This window comes from Fulmarus glacialis, unplaced genomic scaffold, assembly GCF_000690835.1.
Source record: "Fulmarus glacialis isolate BGI_N327 unplaced genomic scaffold, ASM69083v1 scaffold26770, whole genome shotgun sequence".
In the NCBI taxonomy this organism is placed as follows: Eukaryota; Metazoa; Chordata; class Aves; order Procellariiformes; family Procellariidae; genus Fulmarus; species Fulmarus glacialis.
The window spans coordinates 8,920-18,984 of NW_009189995.1; the positions used below are offsets into that span (position 1 = coordinate 8,920).

At 38.4% G+C, this 10,065-nt stretch overlaps 1 protein-coding gene across 1 annotated transcript in view; it reads left to right on the plus strand.

Moving 5' to 3' along the window:
• HNRNPK (heterogeneous nuclear ribonucleoprotein K) overlaps window positions 1-9,093 on the plus strand; it is a 16,571-nt gene extending 7,478 nt beyond the window's left edge. The window contains exons 9-14 of the mRNA XM_009584189.1: window positions 305-357; window positions 4,088-4,138; window positions 6,970-6,991; window positions 7,069-7,151; window positions 7,638-7,807; window positions 8,574-9,093. Coding sequence (XP_009582484.1) covers window positions 305-357; window positions 4,088-4,138; window positions 6,970-6,991; window positions 7,069-7,151; window positions 7,638-7,807; window positions 8,574-8,607 — 413 coding nt within the window. The 3' untranslated portion in view covers window positions 8,608-9,093. The remainder of the gene's footprint in view (window positions 1-304; window positions 358-4,087; window positions 4,139-6,969; window positions 6,992-7,068; window positions 7,152-7,637; window positions 7,808-8,573) is intronic.
• Window positions 9,094-10,065: the final 972 nt, after the last annotated feature.

Sequence of the window (10,065 nt, forward strand, 5' to 3'; positions counted from 1 at the left end):
TCCAGTGTTTTTCCCATGCTTCCGTGTGGGTAGTGATTATGCAGGACTGAGTGTGTATTAGACCAGAGTATTTTAAAAAGTACTGGAATTTAATTATTTGCTGCACTGTAGTAATCTACCAGGACTATAGTCAGTAGTTCTGAAACTTTTATGTCATTCAGTACTTGGCTAGAGTAGTTTGAAATTGTGTGTGAACATGAATGTGAAAATTTAAATTAGAATAGATAAATTCTATATATCTATAAATAGATAAATAGACAGTTTATAACGCAATTCACGTGCTCCTGTTTTTTTCATTTTAGAGATCTTATGTCCTATGACCGAAGGGGCAGACCGGGAGACCGTTACGATGGCATGGTATGAGTTTAAAATTTGCCTTGTTCTTGTAAGCAAGTTAGCATGCTCACTGTCTGAATATCTGTTGCTGAACACGTGCACTTAAGTGTGGGACATGCACGGTTCTAATGATACAACCAAAATGCTTTGTCCATACAAATGGTCCCTCCTGTGGAGGAATGTTTGGGGTGTAAGCGGTATCTGAGACATGATCTATTTTCTTTCTTTCCTTCCTACCATCAGAAATGATAGAGAAAGTTTGACTGTTCTCTACCCTGTGGGTTTTCACTGACCATCTTTTAGATTTTCTAATTAGAATGACAAATAGGAATTGGGAGGCTTTTCAGGCAAAGAAAACACGTCAGAACAACGTTCTCCGAAATTCTTTGATTCATACAAGCGCTCTTAACACTAATGTTGGAAAACACGAGTATAGATAGAATAATACAGATTATAGTATCTATGAAGAGCTCTAGTTGATCTGGAAGGTGATTGCTCTTTTGAATTAATTCTTGTCTATTTGCTGGTTTCTCTGTCTGCAAAAAATCCACTGTAATTCCACATGTTTTGGAGCTAGGGCCACTGCTAAGTTGAATCCTAAATTAAATTAGGTACATTCAACTATATTAATGCTAATACTTGCTGAGGGGAAAAAAAAAATCTCATAATATGTGGAAGCTCAAAAAAAGGCGTAAAGATATTTTTTGATGTTGTATTCTAAAATGCAACTTCTCAGCAGTCATCTGCTGTTGTACTAGATACCTCTTTTCCTGGGAAGAGAAATCATATGTGTCTGGGAGGTAAATCTCTGTATCTTCTATTCTCCTCTGGCTTTGTTTGGCACCTTCTTTAAGATTACAGGTGAGACAAGATTATTTTTTTTTCCCCTTCTAAGTGAATGGAAGAGAAAGGAGTGGAAAAGAGCTATGAAATAGGCTACCCTAAATAGGCTTTACACATTTCCTCCTTCTTGGGAGTAAGAGTTACTGGAAGTACATATTGCAAGAATGTCACATGCTTACTAGAAATATTAAAAGGGAAGATTTGCACACAGTTACAAAAAAAAAAGTGTTACCCATGCTACTCTGCATGTTAAGAAACTGGAAGAATTGAGAAGTACACCTCCAAGATTCCTTATTTATAGTTGCATGTTTTCAGAGCTCAGTTCTTGTGTTCTTATATTTGCAGCTCATAAAGCCAGTGCTAGAGCATATAAACTGAGCAGCCTGCCTTTCTTTGGCTATCTGGTTGAGCACAATCTTGCTGAGCTGGACTCTCGAGCAGCAGCGTGTTCTATTTTTATTCCATTCCAGCTAGAATAGAAACTGTGTTTTGACTTCTGTTTAGCCTGACTTTGTCAGGTTGATCTTTGCTTTCTTGACATGAGTTTCTACAAGTAAGTGGAGTCATCTCTGTTCATTTTTTCATTCCAAAAAGCAATTTTATTTCCTCTTCACAGTGAAGCTGCTCGTGGCTTTGGCTCCTTTATGACCAAGTATCATAGCCTGGTTAAAGTGAGGACTGCTTCCCAACAAAGACTGTATTTAATTTCTAGTGTTAGTTAACCATGACCCTAGTATCCTAAATTGTGTAAGCAGATACGAAGTCTTCACGTGGATTGTGAGGCTGGATCTGGAAATGTCATGCCAGAAATGTAAGGTCTTCCTGTGCTACTCTTCGTTTCGTATAAAAACCATTTTTTAGCAAAGCATTTAAACAAGAGTAAACCAGCGTCATTGTGGTTTGTGGAATAAGTAATGCATGGGAAAGGCTGGTCTCAGAGAGCAGAAGTGCTCTTTCACATAGATTCTATTTTACATAGATGCAATAAAAGGCAAGAATAGATGCTTCTCAGGTGAATATCTTGAAAATCATGGAAATGTTAAATGTACAGAAATAATCTCCCCTCCCCTCCCAGTTCTCTTTTCCACTAAAGGCAGAAAGATTGAGTCGTTCAGGACCTTTAAAACTGGATGCTGAACTGTGAATTTTCTGGAATTCCAGAGATGACAGTATTGACAGCCTTGTAAATGCTGAGATGAGAAAAACCCATTTTGATTTTAAAAGATAGGTTAATTCCCCTTGCCCATGCAGAGTCATCCACTTAAGAAGATACTTGTCTGTTAGCCTGGCTTACAGTTGTAGTTTAATTACGCATTGCTGTTGAAAGAGTTCATTTGGTTTATAATCTCTGTTCCGAAGCTTTTTCCTGAAGGACAGACTTGTATTGTTTCTCTGTTAACAGAACTATATATTTCAGTGTGTAACTACTCCAAATCAAATGCCTGTGGACCATAAGGGCTATCCTGACAGTTGAACAAACCTGAATGTATTTCCAGTATTTCTTTTTTAACACACTCATCCTCAGGGGTCTTTCAGATACATAAATGCACAGATACCAGTGGGAGGGGTGGAAAATAAAGTGGACAAGCACATAAAGTCATTTTATCCCCTCACCTCTTTTTTAATTAACTGATGAGGTACTAACATTTTCAAAGTACTAAAAACTTTAAAATATGAGTTAATAGAGACTTAAATCAGAATATCTCCTGTTAAGTGGACTGTCTCTTCACAGACTTCCGTGTCTTCAGACTTCTAATGTGCTTTTGCTCCTTCGAATGCTTCCTGGTTCCTGATCTTTTTTTTAAACTTACACATGTGTGTGTACATACACGTGTCTTGACGTATAAACACTTGAATAAAGGCACATGCAGTTAAAAAAATACAAAACATTCTTCATGTTTAAGAGATGTGACAATAACAAGCATGTAGAAAAACAGTAAAGGAAGAATGTATGACAACTCTTCTATTTATCCATGCAGATGCTGGCAGAAAGTAATAAAATTTCACTCCTAGGTCATTCTGTTAAAAAACAGAGAAAATTATGATAGAAGAATTTGACATCGGTTAGGACTGCATGCCTTTTTTTTCATTAGATGTAAAAGTTAAGCTTTTTGCCTCATCCAGCCAGTGTGCCATCTGGTTTCTATTCTAGTACCAGTAGTCACTAGCACAAATGAGTCTGTAGAGTAGAATATTCTGTTAAGTATGTTAAGATATCCTGTTTGAGAAGCTGGTTTTAGAGTACACAAATGAACATCAATTGCTAAAATTGTAGAATTCTGAAAGAAATAAATGCTATATATCACATGTTGTAAAAACATAATTAAATTTCTAATATAGTCAGTCAGCAGTAGATTGTTAGTCTAGTTATTGGCTATATGAGGTATATGGAGATTAATTGGTAGAACATGAGAAGCAGTGTCCTTCCTGTTTGACCTGCTGTTGGCATAGAGATAGTCACTGACAGTTACTTGTTTCAAACTTACTAAACCTTAATTTTCTAATGCATGGCAGAAATAAAAGATTTTTCTAACAGACAGCAGGAGTAAAAGATTTTGATATATAGTAGCACTCGAAGGTGTTCTAAAAGACAAAAAAAAAAAGCTTGTTCAAGCTTTGCTCTGCTATTAGCTGTCTGACCTTCTTTGTTAGAGGAAAAATCTGTTTACACCACAGAAAGGGGGGGGGAGTGAGTGTGACCACTTACAGTTCCCTCAAAGTGAAATTAAAAAGGAGCGAGTCTTGGAAGTGGTCTAAATCACATACTTCTAAGTCTTTGTTGTAGTATAAATATTTCTCTGTACCAGTATGTATTGTATTTGCTTGCCGAGTTACCTGTAAGTCTGCATGACATGGACTTAATATAGATTTCTTTCCTCTCTTCCTCCTATTACGTTGTGTCTGGAAGATGATGCAGTGTCACGTGGATGCTTGTGACGACATGCAGCCACCAGAGTTGGTGAGTGTGCTCAACCATTTTTTGAAAACTGCTTTATTGAACAGGTTAAGTGATAACGGGAATTTCTTGATCTTGAGTGTAGTCAGTGGCAACTTGCACCTATAGAAAATCACAAAGCTGTCCTTCTGACTCAGAATTTATTGGCAGTTTGTTTTAACAGTGTGTCCTGTGCTGGCAGGTAACGTTAATAGAAATTTGGAAGTTTGCAGCAGCACAGCCAAAAGAGAGGAGCTTTTCTGTACCTCTTTTTGCCTCTTTTACATCCCATTTTCGCGTTGCAAATAGTAACTTTCTTTGTAACAGGTGCGCTGTAGATGTATGCATTTAGGATACATATTTTATATTAACTTTATAATTTTGTGTTTTCTTATATTTCTAACAGCAGATATTAAAAGTAGCATCTTACTTATATTTGTGGATAAACTATTATACTTATCAATGTGTTTGAAAATACACCATTTGATCGGATAGGTTTTGGGAAGAGAAGTTATGGGGTTTGTCAGGTATTCATGCTGTCTAGAAGATGGCAAAGTGCTGCCAAATATTAAACATCAGTTCTTAGCTTACTTAAGCAATTACTTTTGCTGTGTTTTAACTCATCTGCTGTCCTGTAGTCTGGGGAGGCAGAAATGATCACGGAAAGGATTGTTCTTTAAAACAGATTAGCCCAGAAATGGATCCTGTGGCAAGCATCAACAGGAATATGTCTGTGTGTATGCAGTGTGCTGCTCTGATCAGCCTCTGAATTAATTCTTAAGCAGAGTCCTTCATTCTCTTGTATTTTGGACTCCACTAGAAGCTCTGTTATGTTATATTACAATCTGTATTGCTGAGTAATGTGATTATACAATATAGGTTGCTTAGAGACAGAGGATAAGCTCAACTCTTGGGTCTAAGTTTCCGTTTTGATCTTCTAAAAAGGTAGCAGGTAAATAGTATTTTGGGAAAAGTTGTTCCATTACAACTTCTGTGAACAAGTAGTTGTGGTTGGTTGAACTCGGTTGGCTGCCAGGTGCCCACCCAGCCGCGCTCTCACTCCTCCTCCTCAGCACAATGAGGGGAGAAAGATGGAAAAGCTTGTGGCACAAGATAAAGAGAGGGAGATCACTTACTAATTACCATCATGGGCAAAACAGAGTTGACTACGGGAAGATTAATTTATTGCCACTTAAAAATAGAGTGGCATGGTGAAAAACAAAGAGGAAAACTAAAAACACCTTTCCCCCACCCTTTACTTCTTCCCAGGCTCAACTTCCCTCTTTCATTCCCTCCTCTTCTACTTCCTCTGCCATGAGTGGTGCAGGGCGGGTGGGGAATGGCGGATTGCAGTCAGTTCATCACACTTTGTCTCTGTTCCTTCCTCCTCACGCTGTTCCCCTGCTCCAGTGTGGGGTCCTTCCCATGGGATACAGTCGTTCACAAACTGCTCAAATGTGGGTGTTTCCAATGGACTGCAGTTCTTAAAGAACTGCTCCAGCCTGGGTCCTCTTCATGGGGTACAATCCTTCAGGAACAGACTGCTCCAGTGTGGGTCCCCCACAGGTCCTGCCAGGCACCTGCACCTGCATGGGCTCTTCACAGGCTGCAGCTTCCTTCAGGGCATGTCTGCCTGCTCCCAGCGTATGATCCTCCATGGGCTGCAGTGTGGCTGTCTGCTCCGGCATGGTTCTCCCCATGGGCTGCAGGAGAATCCCCGTTCCAGCACGTTTTCCACCTGGATTACCTCTTCCCCTTCCTTCTTCACTGTGGTGTCTACAGCGTTTTTCTTTCGCTTTTTTCCCCTCCTCGCTCATCTCACAACCGGTGCACACTGGGGATTTTTTACCCTTTCTTAAATGTTATCACAGAGGATAACATTTAACAGTGCAACCGGCTTTGCCAATGGTCTCAGCTTTAGGCAGCAGTGGGTCCATTTTGGTGTTGGCTAGAACTGACTGGCTTTGTCTGGCACAGGGGCAGCCCCTGGCCTCTTCTCACAGAGGCCAGCCCAGCAGTCTCCCGGAAGTTGAATTCTGGAGAACTGTGCGTATTTGTTCTCAGCTTCTATAGGAAAGTATAAGAACGGGGTCTTGTGCACTTAGAAGGCATTAGATGAAATGAAGCACTTGATGTCAAATACTGGTTTACAAATCCTAAAAATAAAAAGAGGCCAGGAGTGCTCATTGCAGTGATTCGGTTTTGGTATATGGTGGTTTTAGCAGAACAGAAGTAACTCACGTCATGATTGTCTGTTCTAAGATACAAAAGATTGTAGCATAGTCTGAATTGAGAGACAAGTTACAGAGCTATTCTTAAGAGCTTTGGTTTTTTCCTTGAAGATGTAGGTGAAGTAGGAGGATTCACAGTCACTGGGTAAACTTTCTGTGCCGAAAACCGGAGGCTTGAGTCTCTCCTGAGCTGTATTGGTAGCATTAATAAGGCTGTACTCTGATCTTTTCATTTGAATGTTCCTTTAGAATGTTCCTTTAGTCCGAGGGTCAGGAGTAGGTCAGCATCAAGAGCTGTCTACCAGCAGCTGAATTAGTGAGACTGCGTGGTAAACTGGTATAGCTGGATCCTTTACATCATTTTATGCCTTACTCCTAGAGGTTTTCACGGGGCAGGGTAAGATGTTAATGAGATTTCCCTCACCCACCCCTTTTGTTTCTGCTCTGCCCTCTTTGCCTCAGCATGCCTTTGGTGGCACAACACTGTTGTATTTACAGTAAGGTTGGGGGTTGAGATTTTTGCATAAAATAGGCTCGAAGTTAACAACATGATACTTAAAATGAAAATATGTTAATGAAGCGTGGCTATTCACTGCTTAAGTTTTTTTTCTCTTTCTCTTACAGTTTGAAGGTGGCTCTGGATATGGTAAGTTTTTATATAGAACCTTTACATATACTTCATTATGTAGTTATTAAAGGGCTTGATGCATACGTTTAAATCAGACTATTCTTATGCAGGGGGGCGCGGTTCATATGGAGACCTTGGTGGACCCATCATCACAACACAAGTAACGATTCCCAAAGATGTAAGTAAAGTTGACTTGCTTTTAACTTACATTTTCTCTTAAAAAAAAAAAAAAGTGGGGAAAAAAAAAGTTGCAGCCTTTTCTCATACTGTATAAGTAAATCAGAAGTATTTAGGGTGCTTGATAAGTACTTGTAATGTTTTTAAAACAAATGTTTCTAAATCACCACAAGTCTATTCTTTGGATGTTTGTTTTGTGTCTTCACTTTACAGACACACTAAACAATTTTATTAATTGTTAATATTCAGTAATAGAGATGGTCTGTGTAACCTGTTTTTGCAAATGACCAACTGGTTCTCCAGTATTATCCCACCTGTGTTTATACAATGAATATTGCAGGGTATGTTTTGAGGCTGTAAAGAAGTAAGCTTCCATTGCAACTCTTAAAAGTAAACTTAGGGAAGCTACTCAAACACTGCTGTGATTTCGTAACTGGTTTTAGAGAGAAAGTTGTATCAGGAAATGAATGTTTGCTTTCTCCCCTAGTTGGCAGGATCTATTATTGGAAAGGGAGGCCAGAGAATCAAACAAATACGTCATGAGTCAGGAGCTTCGATCAAAATTGATGAACCATTAGAAGGCTCAGAAGATCGGATAATAACTATTACAGGAACACAGGACCAGATACAAAATGCACAGTATTTACTGCAGAACAGGCAAGTTGAAGTGTAATGTTGTCCCTACTGTCAATTTTAAACTGACTGACTTGTACATTCTAAAGCTGCTCTTCTCTGTGATAGTTTTCAGAAGGCAGGTTTTAAGTAACTATTTGAACCTAACTTCTCCAGTGGTAGTTCTGCCTTGATTCTCTTCCGTTCTCTATTCTAATTAAAATGAAGACACCCTCAAAACTAATCTGTCTGGAGGACGCCTTAACCAAGCCTTAACTCTCATTTCTCTGGTGAAAACTGCTGCAAAAAACTACTTGTAATAAATTACATAGAGCCTGTAGAAAATATAGAAGATTTCAGTGGATGTTGGTCTAGTTCTGTGTGGAAGACTAGTGATTTTGTTGTTTTTAGATAACTAAATTGACAACAAATCACAGTCTGCCATATGGCACAGATCATGCCTCTACAGGACAAGTTGAAATCTATTTGGTGCTGTTATGCAGCATTTCACACCTTGCTGACATTACTTTGTCTTTTCTGCCAAATATTAACAGCTTCAGATTTAATTTGCTTAGTTTTGCTTTATTAACATGTTGGCTGTCATAGCAGATTTTAATGTTTTAACTTGAATGTTTGGCTTTAGATTACTAATACATACCTATAATTATAGCCATTAATCTTTTAAAATTATTTACTTTTAAATGTATTAGGAATTTGTAATTTAATCTGCTCTAAGAATGTCATTGTAAATGTTGATGCAAGATGTATGGTCCATCATTCTAATACATGCTTTTTTCTTTTTCTTTTATAGTGTGAAGCAGTATGCAGATGTTGAAGGATTCTAATGCAAGATTATTTTTTCTTTTTTATAGTGTGAAGCAGTATTCTGGAAAGTTTTTCTAAGACTAGTGAAGAACTGAAGGAGTCCTGCACCCTTTTTTTTTTTATCTGCTTCTGTTTAAAAAGCCAACATTCCTCTGCTTCATAGGTGTTCTGCATTTGAGGTGTAGTGGAATCTTTGCTGTCCACCAGATGTAATGTTTTAGTTCCTTAAAAATATGTGGGGGGGAAAGGGCGCACGAGACTAACATTGAAATTTTGAAGCAGCAGCAGAGAGAGTGAATTTTATTTTTGTTCATTGTTGGTGGTAAATTGTAATGTTTTTCTGTAATTGTTGTGAACACCCTGCTTTATGTACACTGTATTTTTTTTGAAGGGGGGAGAATACTGGTAGTCCACATGTCCCTGGCGTCCTTTGAGAGGAGTGTGCAGAATGTAATGCTCTTTTGTAAGAAACGTTTTATGATTTTTAAATAAATTTAGTGAACCTATTCTTGGTGGTCATTTTTCTTCAGATACATGTAAGGTAGTATCTAAAATGGATACACCCTTTTTTTTCCCCCCACAAGAAAATGCATAAATGAAAGTTGCTGTTAAGCTTGCTCTTCTGCTTCTTTGATATAGATGGAGTTATGTGGGTTTTTTTGACAAATTAAAGAACCCGTGTGAAAACAAATGACTCTGCTTTGCTGTTTGGGAAAAAATGCAAAAATATTCATGCAAATGTTGTGTAAAACTTGAAATTTTTGCAAGTGTTTGGCCCTCTGCAGTACATATATATATTGGTGACAGTATATAAATAAAATATTTTAAACCTTTGTGATGTCACTGAGTAAACAGTGGTAAGGTACACCTGGTTATAGACAGCTTGCCTAATGCAGATAACACTGTTAGAAATGACAGTTGCTGTACCATTACTGAATGAATTATAGTGGTTTTCTGAGCTTTCATTTGTATGAGGTAGAAATTCTTATAAATCAGCAAATTGACGGTATCTAACTCTGTAACTTGTTTTTCATTGTATGCAAAACTTAAAACTTCTTTGGTTTCCCTGTTGTATGTTGAATTCCATAGGAATTATTTGTGAGAAATTAAAAAATATACAGCCTCTGGATATCTCATGTAATACCTTGGCATTTGTATTTATAGTTTACAGGTTTTAATTTCACTTCCTGAATAAAAACAAATTTAAAAATGCAAGTGTGTTGTACATGTGGATATGGCGGGTCCAGACTAAGCGTGGATTCTTTTGCTGTTTTTTTGTTTGGGTTCCGCCCCCCACCTTGGGTTCTGTAACATTTCACTTCGCTTTTTTTAATGGTGCGGGGGGCAATTCCTGTCCTAGTAAGCGGCTACTCTTAAAATTTAATGGGGCTGGCAGGGAGCCGGGAGGTCGCGTCGTCAGGCTGAGCTCCGGGGCAGCGCCGTGATTAGCCCTGACCAGCCCTCGGAGCGGGAAAGCC